General features: G+C 48.2%; 1 protein-coding gene across 5 annotated transcripts in view; it reads right to left on the bottom strand.

Annotated features, from left to right (window-relative positions):
* Window positions 1–390: 390 nt before the first annotated feature.
* Window positions 391–19950, bottom strand: part of TPST2 (tyrosylprotein sulfotransferase 2) — a 56472-nt gene continuing 36912 nt past the window's right edge. For 4 of the 5 annotated variants that reach the window (XM_061169208.1, XM_061169207.1, XM_061169206.1 and 1 more), the window contains 5 exons: window positions 15733–16626; window positions 11518–11716; window positions 6048–6098; window positions 2454–2502; window positions 391–875 (listed from right to left, as the gene is read on the bottom strand). In XM_061169208.1, the coding sequence (XP_061025191.1) occupies window positions 2461–2502; window positions 6048–6098; window positions 11518–11716; window positions 15733–16562 (1122 nt within the window). In that variant the 5' untranslated portion in view covers window positions 16563–16626 and the 3' untranslated portion in view covers window positions 391–875; window positions 2454–2460. The remainder of the gene's footprint in view (window positions 876–2453; window positions 2503–6047; window positions 6099–11517; window positions 11717–15732; window positions 16627–19950) is intronic. The other variant, XM_061169205.1, reaches the window with a different exon arrangement.

Consider the following 19950-nt stretch of genomic DNA (forward strand, 5'->3'; position numbering starts at 1 on the left):
ACTTCATACATGTTGTCACACATTGTTGGTGGGAGAATCAAGTGTGTCTGTGAGACTCCAGTGGGAGAGGACATCTGGGAGCTTGTGCCTGGACTCTCCTGGACTCTGCCCTATGTGCCTTTTTCCCTTGCTGATTTTAATCCATATCCTTTCACTGTAATAAACCATAACTCAGAAAACCACCAGGTTTTCTGAGTTCCGTGAGTCCTTGTAGCAAATTGCCAAACCCAAGGGTGGCCTTGGGGCTCCCTGACACAGGAGTTCAGCTGTGCCCTTGCGTGGACCTATTCTCCAGCCTTTGTTCATCATCAATCCACCTGACAAAACTCTACATGGAAGAAAAAAATCTATTCACTCTGTAAAGTAAGGCACAGACAAATGAGTCCCTGTTCAGTTTATTCAAATAATATATATATATTTTTCTCTGTGAGTAGACCCGAGGAGCAATCAAAGAAAGCCTCATATATTAAATTCTTAAATAGATTCTCTGAATTCAAAAGTAAGGGTCAACAGAAGAGGCACGGGTGGTGGGCCTTGTCCCAGCAAACAAAGCCACCAAGGCAGTCCTGCAAATTAAGGAGAATGGAAAATCCATTTCTTAAAAAAAACTTCTCGAGGGGAAAAATATAAAATACCTAAGTTTCAAAAGCCGGACTACCTCCACACTCTTGGTTCTCTACCCCAGACTATCCCAAGATAGAGTGTTTCAAGGTTAAGTTTTCAACGATTCAGCTTTTGCAAACATATGCAATACATTCCTCGGGAGAAGTCCTGTTTTGGCGATTGATGGCAAGCAATATGCTTGGATTAGAGGTCCGATTTCCACTCAAATGCAAAGTTTCTTCTCTTCTGGCAACAAAGCCATTTGCAAAGATCTGAAAGGGGAGAAAACGGGTGTTAGGCCCAGAGTCGCAATTCTGAAACAGATCTTGTATATTTATATGTGTGATTGCAGGACAGATGGTCTTCATGCATTCATGTAAGCATGTGAGATTTTCTATAGCATCCAGATGGCTGGAGAGAATTTACCTTTAAAAATGTTTCTTGGGTCCTTACCCACATCTCAACCTGTCGCCACTTGACCTCAAAGATATCACTTTTCTGATTTATGAAGAGCAGATGGTAAAGATTAGCTAAAGTACCCTGTCTCTGGGACCTCATCTAAAGAGTAAAGCGAGAAATAGATCTGGCTTTCGTCAACGAGAAGGTTCAGGATTCTACTAATGAACCTGCAGAAAGAGAGAGAGGGAAATCGAGTTGGGGAAAAACTTGGAAAAAGACTGCTTTCAACGTGAGACTTCTTAGGAATTAAATGGAAGTCCTGGATCTTAGCACAACTCAAGATGGGAATGCTGATAGTCAGGGTGACTTTGTGTCTCCAGCCTTGTGGGCTGGTGCAAAGTGGATTTCAAGAAAAACTAAAAAATATGCTGATTATTTAAAAATAAGATAAGGAAACTAAAATTAGACTGGAGGCTAGAAGCTCTTTTACAGTTTAAAAGAATAGGCCAAATACCCAGGCAAGTTGGTCCTGGCCTCTCTGACTCCCCCAGGTTTCCCTGAGCCTGATCAGAGAGGCTGGGGAGCATAAGGAAGTGAGCTCACTCGCTGGAGCCTTAACTCCAATGCCCACGTCCACCGCGAGGTCCCAGCACTCCCACCCGGGCCGGCTCACTTCATCTCACGACCACCCTTGGAGGCGGGCAGTGATGAATCCCGATTCTCCAGATGGGGAAAACAGAGGCCAACAGGAGTTGAACCTCGAGTGAGTTCTTAAATCTTTGACTTCGCAAGTTCAGACCCTGTTTCCCTGCCCCTTGGCAAAACGTGGATGGATAAATATGCACTTAAAATCGTTTGTTAAAAGCAAACTCTGGGGGAGATGACTTTTGGTGGCTGTGTGGCCTTAGGCAAGTCAACGCCCTTCTCTGGGCTTTGGTTTTCTCCTCCATAAAATGGGACAGTCATGTCACCTGCCTCCCAGGGATGCTGAGGGTTAAAGGAGCAACACAGGAGGAGCACTCAGCCCAGTGCAGTAGGGGTTATTCTTAGACCAGAACTGCTTGTGACTATTATTACAACATTAATTGCTTTGGGCCAACCTGATGCTGTTTATAGAAGCTGGGTTGGCAGACAGCATTCTGTGCAAAATGGTTCTAGAATCCCCCCATCACACCTGTCCTCTGTACCCCCTCCCCAATGCCAGATAAACCTTTTTCTGGTTGGTTCAGCATTGATCCCTGCCCACACCCCTGATCCAGAGCTAGGAGACTAAGCCTTGCTTCTATAAATAGCTCCCCAGGCTGGGGCCAGGGAAACCTCCTGATGGGGCTGGGTCAGCCCACCTTGGTGGCCACTCCTCCCCAGGGAGGCTCAGGAAGGACAAGCTTTTCAGAAAAGTGACTCCTGGGCTCAGAAGTGTCGGAAGATCCCGGCAAAGTCCGCAGGCCTACCTGGAAATCATGAGCTTCCTAGGTGGGAAGAGGTGCTATTCTGGTTCACCTGGAGGAAGACGACACACAGAGGAAGGGTCACAGCCAAGTGGGTGTGCCAGGGCCTCACTGCCCTGAGCTTCAGCCCTCAGCATCACTGAATCGGGCACACTCCCTCACCGAGTAGTTACCGCACACCTACTATGTGCCGGGTGCTGGGGCTACTGTGAACATGATAGACCCCATCCTATCCCCACCCAGCTCACGTTCTAGTGGGGAGAGCCTGCTCAACAAACACATCCGTAAGATACTATAAAGTCCAGGCAATACAGTGGGCTGATATGAGTGACTGGTGTTGGGGCTCCTTCAGATAAAGTGGTTCGGAGAGGCCACTACAGGGGGATGACATTTAAGGTGGAGTGTAATGAAAAACCTACATGTGATCTTTGCCTTGGGTTCCTGGCACCAAGCTCCTAGAACCCTTGCAATCTCCCTAGTGATAAAAAGCATCTTTTGTATGCAAATGAGATGACTGGTGGCTGGGGGCCCCTAGCTTCAGGATCGGGGGCTTGGTTACCAAAAAGGCCAACGCATGATTAAAAGGTTGGAAATTTCAGCGCCCTCCACCCCAACCTCTGGGGAAGGGAGAAGGCTGGAGATTAATAACCAACAGCCAATGATTTAATCAACCATGCCTACTTAATGAAACCTCCATAAAAATCCATAAATGATAGGGTTCAGGGAGTTGGGGTGTGTGAACACAGGGAGGTGCCGGGAGGGTGGTGCACCCAGAGAGGGCATGGGGGCTCCACGCCCCTCCCCCATACCTCGCCCGACACACCTCTTCCACTTGGCTGTTCCTGAGTTACAGCCTTTATGATAAACTGGTGATCTAGGAAGTAAAGTGTTTTCCTGAGTCCTGTGTGTTGTTCTAGCGAATTACCAAACCTGAGTGTGGGGGGGAGGGGGGCATGGGGACCCCGCAAATGTGTAGTTGGCTGGGCAGAAAGGTAGGTAGCCTGGGCATCTGATAGGTAGGTAGTGGGGGCAGTTTTGTGGGACTGGGCCCTTAACCTGTGGGGTCAGAGGCTATCTCCAGAAATCAGTGTCAGAATTGAACTGAATTACGCAACACCTAGTTGGTGTCCGGATAATCAGAGAATTAGTTGTTGGTGTTGGAAAACACCCCATAAGCAAAGAGCTAAAGGATGAAAACGAAGCCAGCCATGCACGGATGTGGGTAGAAAAGCATTCCCGGCAGAGGGAATAGCAAAGCCCTGGAAAGGAGAGGGTGTTTGGAGTTTAGGGATTGAGTATACATTTTCGCATGAGTTGCCATTCTAATGTGTGAGCAGCTTTGTTTTGCTTGCTTCCTATCTTCCCATTTTTGGGGTTTCACGATTACCATTTTGGATGGCTACATAGTATTCTATACAATGTACACACCACCATTACTCAACTGTTGCCCTCAGATTGTTTCCAAGTTTTGCAATATCCTGCACGAGATCATGTGCACAGTGGGGGACAGTGGAGGAGAAGAGGGCAGAAAGTAGGGGTCTGACGTAATTTGTGGGGCAGCTCTCCAGAGTGTGGGACGGCTCACGATGACAGAGCATATGCCATTCCTCTACATATTGCTCCTAATAGAGCAAAAAACAGTCCCAGGCCAGGTTGAATACGCCACACAGTGCAGGAGAGTGTAAACTGGTCCAACTCTTCTGTAGAGCAATTTTAACCTTGTAGTTCAAGAGTCTCAAAAAAGACCCTCCCATGGGGAATTCCCTGGTGGTCCAGTGGTTAAGAATCCACGATTCCACTGCAAGGGGCACGGGTCTGATCCCTGGTCGAGGAAATAAGATCCCACATGCCACCCGGCCAAAAACAAAAAAAAAACAAAAAAAGACCCTCCCATCCTCTGATTCCACTCCTTAAAAATGTATTTGGGGACTTCCCTGGTGGTGCAGTGGTTAAGAATCCACCTGCCAATGCAGGAGACATCGGTTTGAGCCCTGGTCCGGGAAGATCCCACATGCCGCAGAGCAACTAAGCCCATGCGCCACAACTACTGAGCCTGTGCCCTAGAGCCCGTGAGCCACAACTACAGAGCCCGCATGCCACAACTACTGAAGCCTGTGAGCCTAGAGCCTGAGCTCCGCAACAAGAGAAGCCACCGCAATGAGAAGCCCGTGCACTGCAACGAAGAGTAGCCCCTGCTCGCCGCAACTAGAGAAAGCCCAGGCGCAGCAATGAAAACCCAATGCAACCAAAAATAAATAAATAAATAAATAAATTTATATCAAAAAAATTGTATTCGAAGGGAACAATTCCATAGAGGCCCCCCCAGCCCTCGCCCCACAGAAGACAGGCAAAATCAGGATGATAGGTGCATGACATCATTTGAAATATTGCAAAATATTGCAAATATTACATAGGGCAACAGTTAAGTAATTGGTGGCACATGATGCATTCCAGAGAAAACTATGTAGCCATCTGAAATGGCCACAGTGAGACCCCCAAGATGGAAAAGCAGTAAGAAACTAAAACAAAGCAGCTCATACAATGGAATTGCAAGGAACACAAAAATGGATATCCAGGTGAGCAAAAAAAAGACTGTATGTAAAAATGAAAAGAGTTTCAGATTGTGGCTAATTCCCCTTACCCCACTTCTGTTTGTTGTTCTTGTTACACCCTCTTTGGGTTAAAACAAATAACAAATTAGTGCTAATTCTGGCAATATTTTTTTCACAGTGGCAAGAGATGGGTTTCTGATTCCCACAAAGGGAGTGTGGACTCATCCCCAAAGAACCGAAATCTCATTGCCCGACCCACGAGAGTCCGTGAGTTTGATGACTAAACTGGGCATTAGCATAGGATGGCCCACCCTTTCCTGGCCAAGTTAAATAAAACACACACACAAACTGAAACTACTGATTGTAGCATCACCACCCTTCATTTAAAAAGGAGCACTTTGGCACCAAAAGGAGGATGCTACAATGTCAGTCCTGGGAGCGGTTCTTCTGGACAAGATTCAGGGACAGCCTCCATGGACACGCCCAGGATGCATGGGAGGCCAGCCTGTGGGGATGCATGTGGGGACACAGGACTGTATTATGTCTACATTTGCACACATACCTGCGTCACATGACCCTCATTTTTTGGTAGACTGATGAAATTTTTGTGCTGGGTTGGGAACTGCCACTTTATACTTTTTTTTTTTTTGGCCACACGGTGCGGCACGCGGAACTTCCCTGACCAGGGATCGAACCCATGCCCCCTGCAGTGAAAACACGGAATCTTAACCACTGGACCGCCAGGGAAGTCCAGGAACTGCCACTTTAAATGAAGATGAATTTAAGGCTAGAGGCAGAAAGTTTGACAGAAAGTCCCCACTAAGTTCCTCCAACTGCTTTCAAGCCAGGGGACAAGGAAGGGGCTCAGGCTGAAGGGCTACTGAGATGTGGCCCAGGTGGATCAGACACTTGACAGCCTCTGACCGGAATCCCACCCCCATCCAATTTTCTGATGGGCAAACCATCAACCATATGAGAGAAGTGAAGTGTTCAAGGGCACAGAGGAAGCTAGTGGTGCCTCAGAATTCCCCCTGGGGTTTCTGACCTGAAGATAGCCTTTCAGATTGGCTGGTGTTTTATAGTCCCCTTTCAAGACCTAGGAAAGAAAAAAATATCGCTATTGTAGAAATGATCAAAAAATAAAATTTAGTCCATCACTTGCACACCCACCCATCCATCCGGTACCCACCCATCCACCCTCCCATCCACCTACCTCTCCATCCACCCACACCGCCCCCATCCACCCTCCCATCCACCCCCCCATCCACCCTCCCATCCACCCCCCCATCTAACCTCCCGTCCACCTACTCACCCATCCACCCTCCCATCCATCTACCTCTCCATCCACCCACACCGCCCCCATCCACCCTCCCATCCACGCCCCCATCCACCCACCCATCCACGCCCCCATCCACGCCCCCATCCACCCTCCCATCCACCCCCTCATCCACCCTCCCATCCACCCTCCCGTCCACCTACCCACCCATCCACACACCCTCCCATCCATCTATCCACCCAACCCACCCATCCACTTATCCAACTGCTCATCCATGCATCCATCCAACAAACATGTATTAATAAGCTCCTCTTATTCCGGGCATTATTCTAAGCTCGGGGGTGGGGAGGGGGTTGGGGGCCATTACAACATTGCCCAGACAATTAGAAGTCTCATCCTCCTGGAGCTTCCATTCTGGAGTGGGGAGGGTCAGACAATCCACAAGTGACAACAAACACAATTAAACAAGAACATATCAAACCACGGGAAGTACTACAAGGAAAGTGTGTGATTAGGAGTGCCCAGGGGGCTTCTTCTGAATGGGTGGTCAGAAAGGGCCCCTTGGAACGCATGGCCTTTGTGCTGAGACCTGAGTGACAAGGAAATCCTGCCAGGCTAAGCTCTGAAGGAGAAGCATTCCAGCCAGAGGGCACAGGGAGGGCAAAGGCCCTGAGGTGGGCACCAGAAAATTCCAGGCCTTTCCACTATCTCCCGAAATACAAGGCACTGGATAGACCAGCACTGTCCAACAGAATATAATGTGAACCGAGTCAGTAATTTAAAATTTTCTAGTAGCCACATTTAACAAAAAAAGTGAAACAGGTGAAATTAATTCTAGTGGGGTTTTTTTTTTTTTTTTTTTTTTTTTTTTTGGCCGCATCGCGCAGCTTCTGTGATCTTAGTTCCCCGACCAGGGATTGAACCTGGACCCTCAGCAGTGAGAGCGTGGAGTCCTAACCACTGGACCTACAGGGAATTCCCTCTAGTGGTATTTTTTATTTAACCTGATATAGCTAAAATATTAATACTTCAACATGTAATTGATGGGGTTCAGGGCAGGTCGCCCCCAAATCTACCACTTTGGCATATTCATTATTTTGAATTAAAGTTATTTAAGAAACAGCCGGTGCCAGAAGGACACTCTGACCCTCCTTTGTGCCCTTGAGAGCAGCGAATAAATCTCCCAGGTGAAAGGTACCCTCCACGCAACAGGAGGTAGAGAGCCATCCTTATCACCAGAGATGGAGAAATCAGGGCCAAGAGGGCTGTGTACACAAACCTTGTTACTTCTTCAGTAATTTACTACCCCAAGCCCAAATGTCTTTGTCTTATCAGTACTTCACAAATGTATTGTTTCTTCGTCTAAAAGGTATGAAAGATGCCTGCTTTGGCCCCTTCTTATGAATCTCCTATTTTTATGAGTCCCTGTATGTACGATATTAAATTTGTTTTCTCTCCTATTAATCTGTCTTATGTCAATTTCATTATCAGACCAGCCAAAGAACCTAGAAGGGAAAAAGGGAAAAGTTTTCCTCCCCTATGTAATCAATATAAAAATGATTAAGGAGAAGTTTTACATGCTTTTTTGGGGTACGAGGACCTCAAAATCCAGTGTGTGTTTCACACTTATACGGCACCTTTCAATTTGGACTCATCACATTTCACTGGTTACATTTCAGTGGTCACACAAGCCTAGTGGCTGTAATGGACAGCACAGGTATAGACAGTTTTATTAGCACTGGGATCCTTTCAGAACTGAGTGTACTGCCCAGGATCCAGTACAGGAACATTCTGTGCCTTCAGTACACACACACACACACACACACACACACGTGCACACCCTTGTGGCTTTCAACGAGGGGACTTATCTTTGTAGTTACAGCAAAACCACTGTAAAGACTAAACAAGGTGTCTGGCACTTGTTAAAACTTGTGGAACCCCCAAGGAGTAAAGCTCTTTTGTTTTGTTTTTGTTTTTCCTTTTTTTGCTTTCTTGATTTTATTTTAAAAGTACACAGGGTCACAAAACTAGAGCAAGTTTTTGGCTTTTTTTAAACCAAATTTAGTTCTTACAAATGTAAAAATCTGCACCGTTGGATATTTAAGCCAGAAACTTGAAATACAAAGAATCATTTTTGAAAGTGACCCTATCAATTCTCTACTTGCATAGATAGATGAAGTGTCAAAATATTTCTTCGCAGTAGTACAAGTGTATTTGTCACAAAAATTCACAGTTAGGGATGAGAATAAGTGAATCAGGGAATTGTGGTTCTCTTAACACTTGTGTCATCAAATAAGTTAGTAGAAAACAGAGTTTTTCTTTGGAAGAAACCCAGAGACATCTTCTGTTTTAAATAAACAACAGAGCCCCAAAGAGCTGTTCTTACCCATCACTGCTCATCAGAAATTTTTTATACAACACCCAAGGTCAGGCCTTACTCTGGGAGCTTCTGACCCATAGTCTAGGACCTGCCAGGGGCCTCTGCCTTTTAGAGAGACTTCAGAGGAGCTGCTGCTGGGCCCCTGGTTAAGAAAGCAGGTAAGGAGAGGCCAGCTTTCTCTGATGCCCTCATCCTGTCCCAGCCACCCCTTCTGAGAAGCATTTGGGGGCTGGATTTCAAGGTCATCACCAGTTGCTGCTGCTTCTTTTTAATCCCGTTAATGAATTTTAAAAAAAAATAAATTTATTTATTTATTTTTGGCTGTGTTGGGTCTTCATTGCTGCGCGCGGGCTTTCTCTAGTTGCGGTGAGTGGGGGGCTACTCTTTGTTGCAGTGCGCGGGCTTCTCATTGCGGTGGCTTCTCTTGCTGTGCAGCACGTGCTCTAGGCACGCAGGCTTCAGTAGTTGTGGCGGGGGCTCAGTAGTTGTGGCACATGGGCTTAGTTGCTCCGCGGCATGTGGGATCTTCCTGCACCAGGGCTCGAACCCGTGTCCCCTGCATTGGCAGGTGGATTCTTAACCACTGCACCACCAGGGAAGTCCCTAATCCTGTTAATGAATTTTTTTTTATGAAATATAGCATATATACAGGAAAGTATATAAAACACCTAAGTACAGTTTAAAGAATAATAACTATTATTAAATAGTAAACATTAAAATTAATAATAAATATTTAAAACAAAAATAATAAGAATAAGCCACATCCAGGTTGCCAACACCCACGCTCTCCATACACTCTGGGTATCTACCTTGGATCCCTGAGTATTTCCACAAGTAGATGTTTACAAAATCAACTGATGTTGGGGGAAGAGGAAGTGATAAGACCTATAGATGGGCTTGCATTTCAAGGACAAGGGCAGAGCCGCCTACGCTCAGTGTTAGTAAATTCTCTCCGTTAAAAAGAAAGCTTGCAAGAATTCCCTGGTGGTCCAGTGGTTAAGACTCCTCACTTCCAATGCAGGGCACATGGGTTCGAGCCCTGATCAGGGAACTAAGATCCCACATGCCGCACGGCGTGGCCAAAACATAGAAAAAGAGAGAGAGAGAGAGAGAAAGAAAGCAAGCTTGCACGTGTTAAGGACTTGTTGGCATCAAATGGAGTCTTTCTCCTTGAGTCCACTGAAGAATTAAAGGAGAATAAAGAGGAATGACTCTCTCCCTTTCTGATTCAGTACAAGAATTGTTGGGTTGGGAGGGGGGGAGGTGAAATGGGTGAAGGGGGTCAAGATAATATAAAATAAATAAGCCACAGGGATGTAATGTACAGCACGGTGATTACAGTCAGGAATATTGTACTGCATATGTTGTAAATTTGTACGGTGACAGACAGTGGGTAACTAGACTCAAATTGTGGTGATCGTTTTGCCATGTGCACAAATATCAAATCATTCTGTCGTACACCTGAAACTACAATAATATAATACGTCAGTTATAAGGCAATAAAAAAAAGAGAAAGAAAAAAAAGAACTGTTTACTTTCTAAAATCAGCATGTGCTCAGAAATGTCAAACTCGGGCTTCCCTGGTGGCGCAGTGGTAAAGAATCCGCCTGCCAGTGCAGGGGACACGGGTTCGAGCCCTGGTCCGGGAAGATCCCACATGCTGCAGAGCAACTAAGCCCATGAGCCACAACTACTGGGCCTGCGCTCTACAGCCTGCGTGCCACAACTACTGAAGCCCGTGCTCCGCAACAAAACAAGCCAACAAGAGAAGCCCGCGTACCGCAAGAAGAGTAGCCCCTTCTCATCACAACTAGAGAAAGCCCGCGCGCAGCAATGAAGACCCAATGCAGCCAAAAATAAATAAATTAAATAAATAAGTTTAAGATGTGTGCCCTTTCTTCTCTAGTTCAACAGACCGAACACAAAGTAGTTCTCTGAAAGTAGAATCAGAGGACTTTAGAATTAATTTTTAAAAAAAAAAGAAATGCCAAACTCAGATTAAATTAAAACTCTGGCTCTCAATGACATAAGGGGTAGGAGGGCTCTTCCTCAGGCCTGGGTCCCATTTTCAGATATTTTCATTAACTTAGTGTCTCTGAGGAAGTCAGAACACAGCAACCAGAGTAAAGGAGAAGCTGTGACAGTGACATGTAAATAATATCGACTTGTTAACTGTTCCACCCAGCATTAGCCTACTTCTATGCTCCAAAATCATCTTCTCAAAGTCATTTCCCCTTGACCACCTACACTAAGGAGAACTTCAAAAGTAATTTAAACCACCCTAAACTTACATTTGTCTGAGAAGTGAACATTAAACCTTATGGGGGCAGGGACCTCCCTGGCGGTCCAGTGGTTAAGACTCTGTGCTTCCCCTGCAGGGGGCATGGTTTCGATCCCTGGTTGGGGAATTAAGATCCCACATGCCTCGAGGCAGGGCCAAAAATAAATAAAGAAAATTAAAAATTAAACCTTATGGGGGCAATAAAGGGACCATTCGTTGATTTATTCACACCCAGTCTCAACAGAGACTTGAAGTGCTTTACAAACAGACGAACAAACAGCCAGGAAAGCAGGGGGAAAAGGGTAAATCAAAGTAGAGAAATAGGATGGAATTAGCACACAGATGGGCCTGCCATGAGATGCTATACAGTGTGAGAGGCAGGCTACCAGTTGGTTTCGAGCTTCCTTGTGGCCCAAGCAAAAATGGAAATACAAGCAGCCGTACGAATCACCGTGTCCCTGAGACAGAAACAAATCAGCTGCATAGGAATCAAGAAACTAAGTGTTTTCTGCGGTAGCTGGAGCCTCCACCCCCACCGCAGCGTGAGCACGCATCTCCCTGTGTGCACGTGCACTCACCCGGTGTGTGTTGTTGATGACGATGGGATCGGGGTTGCCGTAGTTGGGCGGGTTTGCATAGGGGTCATAGCCGAGCCGAGCCAGCATGGGGGCGATCTGGGCCATGTCCCTCAACACATCCCCAGGGATGTGGCCAGTCCACTTGGAGAGAGCTTCCAGGTTCACGGGCTTGATGACCTGGTCTGTGGATCGCTCGATCCTGGGGAGAGAGGATGGGCTGGACGGGGCACGGGCAGACCCAGGTGGTGCTCAGGCAGGCTCCCTGCTCAGGGACTCTGGGGCAGCAGGAAAGGTTGGGGGGACTGGTCCCCAGGGCCCGCTTGGCTCTTATCAAGTATAAGAATGCAGGCAAGTCATATGGCCTCATCATACCTGCTCTGTACAATGGGGATAAAAGCACAGGGTGGGAAGCTGGGAGAAAGGGCTAGACAGTGCACACCACTTCAGTGGTGCTGAAATTCTGCTTCCTTGACCTCTCTGACTTTTTTAAAATTACTTTTTATTTATATGACTAAGATGGACATTTTGTTCTTGAGAAGTAATTCTAAGGCACAAATGGTAAGGCGAATAGCCCCTGGGGTCACCACTCGAGTCCTTCAGCTCCCTACAGGGACCTGACCGTAGCATTCTGAAGCGTACCCTATCAATCTGTTTTCTGTGCATTTAAAAATAGAGTGGCTAAGTGCAGACTCAGGGGCCAGACTGCCTGGGTGCAGATGCCAGCTGTATCAACACCGGCTGTGTGGCCTTGGGAGACTGACTGAACCTCTCTGAGCCTCAGTGTCCTCACCTGTAAAATGGGAATCATAATAGTACTTACCTCACGGGGCTGTTCTGGGGAGTAAATGAGTTAATAATAAAAGAGTATCTGGTACATTTTAAGGTCTCAGTGTTAGCTCCCTCTCTCTCCCACACATATACACACTGAAAATCTATGGTTTTGCTTGCAGATTTAAAAACAGAAATTATATGCTATACATAGTACTGGTTTGTAGGTGGGGTTTTTTTTTTTTCCCCCACTCTCTCAATACCTCATTCTTTTTCCATTCCCCTAAAGATGGACATTTAGGTTGTTTTCATTTTGCTGTTAGGATGAAACAGTCATCATCTTATATGTGCTTCCTTGCTCTCCCATATAACAGGGTTACCAAGCTGTGTGAATCATGACGATCTTACCAATTATAGTTCAGAGGCTTTATAGGATAGAGGGTGGGGAACTCCTAGGATCGAGGACCTATTTCTAGATGCTTCCATCCCAACTAAGCGATAACTTGGGAACGAAGAACAGAAGCAAACAGATGGAGCAGAAGGAAGATGGGGGGGGCGGTGAGGGGAAGCGGGGAGGGGAAAGGATGTGGACTGGTGGGGAGGGCACGGATCTGGAGTCTGCAGACCCAGATTTAAATCTCAACTCTAGCCAGTGTGTCAAAAATCACAATACGGTTCTAGGTATTTTCACCATAAACATCTTTGCTGCAAGCAGTTTCACCCCACAATTGGCCATAGGCCATTCTGCCATAAAGCATAAAATCACTGGTTGACAGTTACCTTACACGAGAAAATGATAACATATCAGTTTCTGCAAATCCTTCGGTGAGCTAATCTAAGCCAGATTCTGTTAGAATTTTCACCGTTTTCAAGACACATCAGGAATCAAGTAACCATTCCTTTTTGAGGGGATAGGAGGAGCTTGATTCTTCTTTTGCCTCTTTTTTTTTTGGATTGAAGTATAGTTGATTTACAATGTTGTGTTAGTATCTGGTATACAGCAAAGTGATTCAGTTATACATACGTGTGTGTGTGTGTGTGTGTGTGTGTATGTATTCTTTTTCATATTCTTTTCCATTATGGTTATTACAGGATATTGAATATAGTTACCTGTGCTATGCTGTAGGTCCTTGTTGTTTACCTATTTTATATACAGTAGTGTGTATCTATTAATCCAAAACTCCCAATCCATCCCTCCCCTACACCCTTTCCCCTTTGGTAATCATAAGTTTGTTTTCTACATCTGTGAGTTTGTTTCTTTTTCATGAATTAAGTTCATTTGTGTCATATTTTAGATTCCACATATAAGTGATATCATACGGTATTTGCCTTTCTCTGTCTGACTTACTTCACTTAGCATGATAATCTCTAGGTCCAACCATGTGGCTGCAAATGGCATTATTTCATTCTTTTTTATGGCTGAGTACTATTCTATTGTATGTACACCACATCTTTATCCATTCCTCTGTCGATGGACACTTAGGCTGCTTCCATGTCTTGGCTATTGTGAGTAGTGCTGCTATGAACATGGCCTCCAATGTCTAATACTGTGTGATAAATCTGGTAAAGATGGCAGGAGAGAGAAAGTAAGTGTATCTAAATTAGCTAAAGAATCATCATTAATGCTCTCAAAGGCTGGTGAGAATTAGCAGCTGTCCCTTTCCTATGAACCACAGCTCAGTACCCTTCTGGTTTTGACAGGCGGGAGGGGTGACTGTGCTCACTGAAGTATTTGCAGAAACTGATATGTTATCATTTCCTAGAGTAATGAAACCAGAACTGTCAATCAACCAGTTATTTCATCTTTCATAACAAAATGCTTGCTGCAAAGATGTTTACAGTGAACATACCAGACACAATCAAACATGTGCCTGCCTTGTGTCTCCACAACCCTTGTGTCTCCAGGACTTCACAGGACAGAAATCGCATACATACATCCCAGAACTTGGATAGGAGCCAGGCTTGATACGAGTCAATAACCAAAGTGTCCAAAAATAGATGTTAAATAGAATATGGTGATCGTGTAGTGGAATATTATGCAGCCATTCAAAACGATGTCACTGCAGAGTGCTGGGGGCCATAGGCAAGTGTCCCAAATACAAGGTGAAGAAAGGTTACACAGGAACATGACCAGCAGGACCCCAGTTTTATCAATATACCCTGATCAAGGACCAGCAAGCCACAAATCAAAATCTGGGTGTTGGGATTGTGGGTGGTTTTTCTTTCCTGTTTTATGTATTTTCCCAATTTCCTGCAATCAGGATGTATTCCTTTGGTCATCTGATGTCTTGTCATGATGATTTACAAAAATCCCAGCTCCAGCACCAACTGGTGGGGGTACCTAGCCCATGGGCACTTCGCTGCCAGGAGCTGCTGAGAGCCCCCCGCTCTGCTCAGGGATCAGGAGCTCTTGGGGGCAGAGCCTGGGAGGGTCCAGCCATGAAAGAAATGGGAGGCGCTGTCCCAGGAAGGACCGCCCTTCCACTGGGCTGTTAAGGATGCTTGCAACTGACCAGGATGGAGACACGGGGATGGCACACTCTGGTCCTGCACTGTCTCAGGAAAGGGACAGCTTCCTCAAAGGAGGAAGGCAGACAGCAACGGACAGAAAGAGAGGGAGGATGGGTCCCAGCCACGGAGAGCTTGAGAACACAGGCACTGGAGTCCAACAGACCTGCGTTCAAATCCTGGCACCACCCTCTGCTAGCTGTGTGGCCTTAGGCGAGTAACTTTCCTGAGACTCAGTTTCTCCATCTGTAAAATGGGGATAAGAGCAGTTCCTATGTTCTAGGTGGCTGTGGGGATTAAAGGAATAATGATTGTTTGTGGCTTCACTCAGTGCTGGCCACACAGCAGACACTCAATAAATGAGAGTGAAGGTGAGCCTGATGAGTATTCCAATAAAAGCAAGATCAACACTGAAACGATGATAACGGGAATAAACCACCTAATGTGTATTAACCCATTTGATGTTCACACGTGAACATAGGTAGATTCTATCCCTATGCTACAGATGAGGAAATGGAAGCACAGAGAGGGAGAATTACTTGCTCAAGGTGACACAGCTAAAAAGTGGCAGACCTGGGATTCAAACCCAGACAGCCTGGTTCCAGAAACTATACTCTCAACCTTTACCTGCTACAGCTCAAAAGCATATTCACAGTTTGGAGAGGAGTGACTGCCCCATTTTTTGGATAATAAAGCCGAAGTTCAGAGAGGTACAGCGACTTATTCAATGCCACAGAGCTATGAGGTGGGAGATCTGGTTCAAGGCTGTGCTCTTAACCACTCTCTTCCCAGATCTTCTCCAGTACAACAGAGGAGGCTCAGAGAGGCACAGTGACTTGCCCAAGGCCACACAGCTTGGAGGGGCAGAGCCGACCTTCCCACTGAGCGCCTCTGACTCCGGGACCGGGGGTCTGAGCGGAAGGTGGGGGCTCCACTCACTTGGACAGGGAGACGCCGCCGGGCTTGCCGATGAGGTCCTCATGGTGCAGGACGGCGTCGCTCCAGGCGATGCCGAGGAAGTCGAGGATGAGCTTGAGGGAGCGCCGGGGGTGCAGCACCAGCTGCTCGTAGTACACGGGCAGGCACTTGTCCTTGCCCACCTCCATGCACTGGGCGTACATCACCTCAATGGCCTTGTTCCACTTGGCGAGGCAGTCACGGTAGCTGCTGAGGTCGAAGCCGGCAATGGTGACCTTGCGGGTGATCATGGAGTGCACGGAGGCCCGGCCGTCCCGCACCATCAGCAGGAACTTGGAGTTGGGGAACAGGCGCGACAGGTAGACAGAGGACTTGAGCGTGAAGGGGTCTTTGTTGCAGAGGATGCGGGCCGGCTCTCCGTGCTTGGCGATCACCTCCAGGATGAAGGCCTGCATGGCGGCGTCCAGCACCTCGTCTGTCACACCCGCCTCGTCCAGCCGCAGCTTCTCCCGGCCCGACTTGGACCAGGCCTGGCGCATGGCCAGCACGCGGGGGATGATGCGGGTCTCCTCCCCGCAGCGCACCTCGGGGTGGGCGTCCAGCATCGCACGCATGAGCGTGGTGCCACTCCGGGGCACGCCCCCCACGAAGATGAGCGGCATGGCCTTGCCGTAGCGGTACTCCACGTGGTCCGTGCCCACCATCACCAGGTCCTCCTGCTCCGGCCGCATGGCCCGCCGGGGGCCCAGCGCCGCCCGGCACTCCAGCACCTGCTGCCCCAGTTGGACCGCCAGCACCAGGGTCAGGGCGAAGCCGGCTGCCAGCAGTGCCCTCCGCACCGACAGGCGCATGCTGGGCCCGGGGCGGGGGGCGCGCTTCAGCGACAGGTGCGCGGGAGCCCCGCCGGGCTCACATCTGGGGAGAGAGAGGGACACGGGCGGTCAGGGAGGCCTGCGGGCTGCAGGCGCTTTACCATCCAGACCCTAAGGGCGGCAAGTATGAGGGTGCTGACATTCAGAGCAGAACGCTGCGGGGCACTGCATCCATCTTAACTCATGAGATCCTCCAACAACCCTAAGCGTAGCTGCTGTTATTACCTCAGCGGGCCCGATGGCCTGGGTTCAAATGCCTCCTGGCTACTTCCTAGCTGTGAGATCTTGCCCAGTTCCTTAACCACTCAATGCCTCAGTTTCCCCAACTGATAAATGGAAAGAGTAATAATTCTTTCAAAAATGGACTTTCTTGAAATACATTTATGTGAAATTCTTTAAAATGTGAAAATCATAAAGCACTAGAACATCAGATTTCAGCAGCACACTCGTTTGATAAAGACAGGGGTTTTGCCTGTTTTGTTCATGGCTGTCTCCCCAGCTCCTAGCACGGTGCCTGGCCCCTAGTAGATGCTTAACAAATATTTACAGAACGTGCTTGGGTCCAATGAGCAGGGCCTGGCACAGAGTAAGTGCTAGGAAATGATTATGGTACAGCGAGGAGGAAAGCAAGGCACAGAGGGACTGTTCACAGCTGTCCAGCTGGAAAGCGGACAAGCCAGGGTCCGTGATTTTGACCCAGGCCAGCAGGCCCATCAGCCGGCTCTGTGTCTGCTCTGAGTGACCACAGTCTGCCTCTGCAGGAGAGGCTTTGCAGAAGGTGCAAAATATCCTGGTCTGGGTTTCTTCCAGAATCGCCGTCCATTCATTCAGTCTTCACTCAGAAGCAATAAAAGGTGTCAGGCACCTGCTCGACGCTGGAGACAGGACAGTGGACGAGACAGCCAGGCCTCTGGCCTCAAGGAGCTTACAACCGAGTGGGGGATGTGGATGGTACACAAGCTACCGCCAGACCGTGATAACGGCTTGCGAAGAAATAAGCTGGACACCATGAGAGAGATCAAGAAGGGGAAGGAAGAGGGAGGTTAAGGAGGACTTCTTGGAGGAGGTGACGTCCAAGCTGAGACCTGGATGAGAGGGAGCTGGCGGTGTGAAAATGTGTGGAAAAGGTACTCCAGGAAGAGGGAATGGAGGGTGCAAAACCCCGAGATGGGAGAGGGTTTGGCGTGTTCAAGAACCTGAGAGGAGGCTTCTGGGGCTGGAGCGGAGGGAAGGGGAAGATGGGGCGCAGCTGCCAGGCATGTCCTCAGGGGATGGGGAAGGAGCTGGACTTACTCTAAGGGCAGCCCCTGGGGAGAGGGCCTGCAGGGGTGGGAATGGAGGCGGGGAGGTCAGTCAGGAGGCTCCTGCCCGTGTCCTGGGGAGACTTGGGGATGCTCAGACTGGGGGGGTGACGTGCGAACAGGGGGAGGGGATGACTTAGACATGAATTATGACCCTGAGCCTAGCTCCTCACCCCTCCCAAATGTCACTAATAAAGATGATGAGACCTCAATGCCAATTCTTTAGGTAGGGGCTGGTTTCAAAAAGTAGGGGTCCACCCAGCCCAGCCACCTCTTCTCGAGTCACTCAAATGTCAGATCTGTCCTCCTCCCCAGTTTACCCTCGAGGCCCTTTGATTATGCAACCTCAGCCCAACGCAAAAGGTGCAGACTCAGATGCTGGACAGACAGCCCACCTCTGACCACCCAGCCCTTCTCTGCCTCACCTCCGCTGTGTTTCAGAACCTTCGTTTCCTCTCTCACCTCTTTCTAGAATCCAAGTGAGGGGTTGAGGTCTCTGGGCATTCAAGGAGTCAGATAGACCTGGGTTCAAATCCCAGCTCTGCCATTTCCTGTGTGGCTGTGTGAGCTTGGGCAACAGACTTCACTTCTCTGAGCCTCATCTGTAAAATGGGTCTAAGAGTGTCCACCTCAAAGGGCTATTATGAACATTAAATGACCCCCTTTAAGAACTTAAGAATGTGCCCGGCACATAGGGAGCATTTGAAAGAATATTAGCCATGATCACTGACTGGTTATTCGTTTACCCCAACATTTCATGAGTTCCTACTGTGTGCGGGAGTTGGGCTATGGAGTTAAGAGACACAGCCTCAGCCCCCCGAGTCTACTCATACTGTGGACCCACACTAGGGAGGGGGTGACAGGTTCGACTTGTGTAGGTGAGGGAAGGCTTCCTGTAGAAGGCAGCCCTTGTGCCGAGTTCTGAGCAGTGGACAGGGAAGAGTTTTGAACAGCCAGGTGGAGAAGAGAGAGAAGGGAGTTCCTGGCAAAGGGAACAGCCAGTGCAAAGTCACAGGCAGGAAAGAGCCCAGCATGATGGGGGCTTCAGGTGGCTTGGCGAATGGGACAGGGTCTGGAGGGAAAGGAGTGGGAGGCGGCTTTCTTCTTTGGATGGGAGGTTCAGCCGAAACCACTAAAGGACCTGGTTGGCAGCTGGACCAATCCACCCACAAGGGCCTGGGCTGCCTGGGGCCCCTGAGGCCATAGCAAGTGGAAAATAAACATCAAAGCTGAAGAAGCACACAGCCTCGGGGCCTGGGGTCGAAACTGCTAAGAGGCCCTGGCATTTCCTGGCCATGTATCTTTGGGAGAGTCACTTCCTCCATCTAAGCCACAGTTTCCTCAGCTGCAAAGAGGGGTGGGTCCACTGACCTCAAAGGCTGCTGTGAGGGTTCTAGAAGCAACTGACAAAGCAAAGATGAGTCTCATCCGGGGGTTGCTGGCTTCTCTGAGCATCGGAAAATAGCGGGGGACCCTCTCCCCAGAAACCTGAGCCTATCATATACTGCTGAAACTGCTGGCAGTTCGTGTACACTGGATTCATGTCTGGGATGGGGAAATCTAATTCCAGGGCTACTTTCAGGGGGGAGGCAGGCTGGACAGGAAACAAAGTCCCTCAGAAATCCCTCTATGGAGCCCTCGGCTTCTTTAAATGCTCACTGAAATTCTCCCCTTAGACCTGAGAGTAGAATTCTGCCAATGATTATTATTTCAGCGTCAAAACCCTGGGGGACTGTCAATCACACTTTAGCTTGAATTAGTACAATCACCCTTTCTTCCTGACACTTGGTGGGGAGTGAGAGACTGAAGCTTTGGGGAACAGATGGCGATGGGGGATGCAGAGAAAGGGAGAAAAGGGGATAATTTGGGAAAGTGGTTTCCACAAAGGATAGACACAGTGTGCCTGCCCGTGTGTGTGTGTGTGTGTGTGTGTGTGTGTGTGTGTGTGTACGTACTCTTTGAGCTTCTTTTTGGGGTTGGAAGTGATTTGGATACTAAATACCAGGGGAAAAGGCCTGGAAGAAAGGATAGACAGAATTTTTAAAAATGTCATCAACTCATGAGTT

Source organism: Eubalaena glacialis, chromosome 15, assembly GCF_028564815.1.
Source record: "Eubalaena glacialis isolate mEubGla1 chromosome 15, mEubGla1.1.hap2.+ XY, whole genome shotgun sequence".
Lineage (NCBI taxonomy): Eukaryota > Metazoa > Chordata > Mammalia > Artiodactyla > Balaenidae > Eubalaena > Eubalaena glacialis.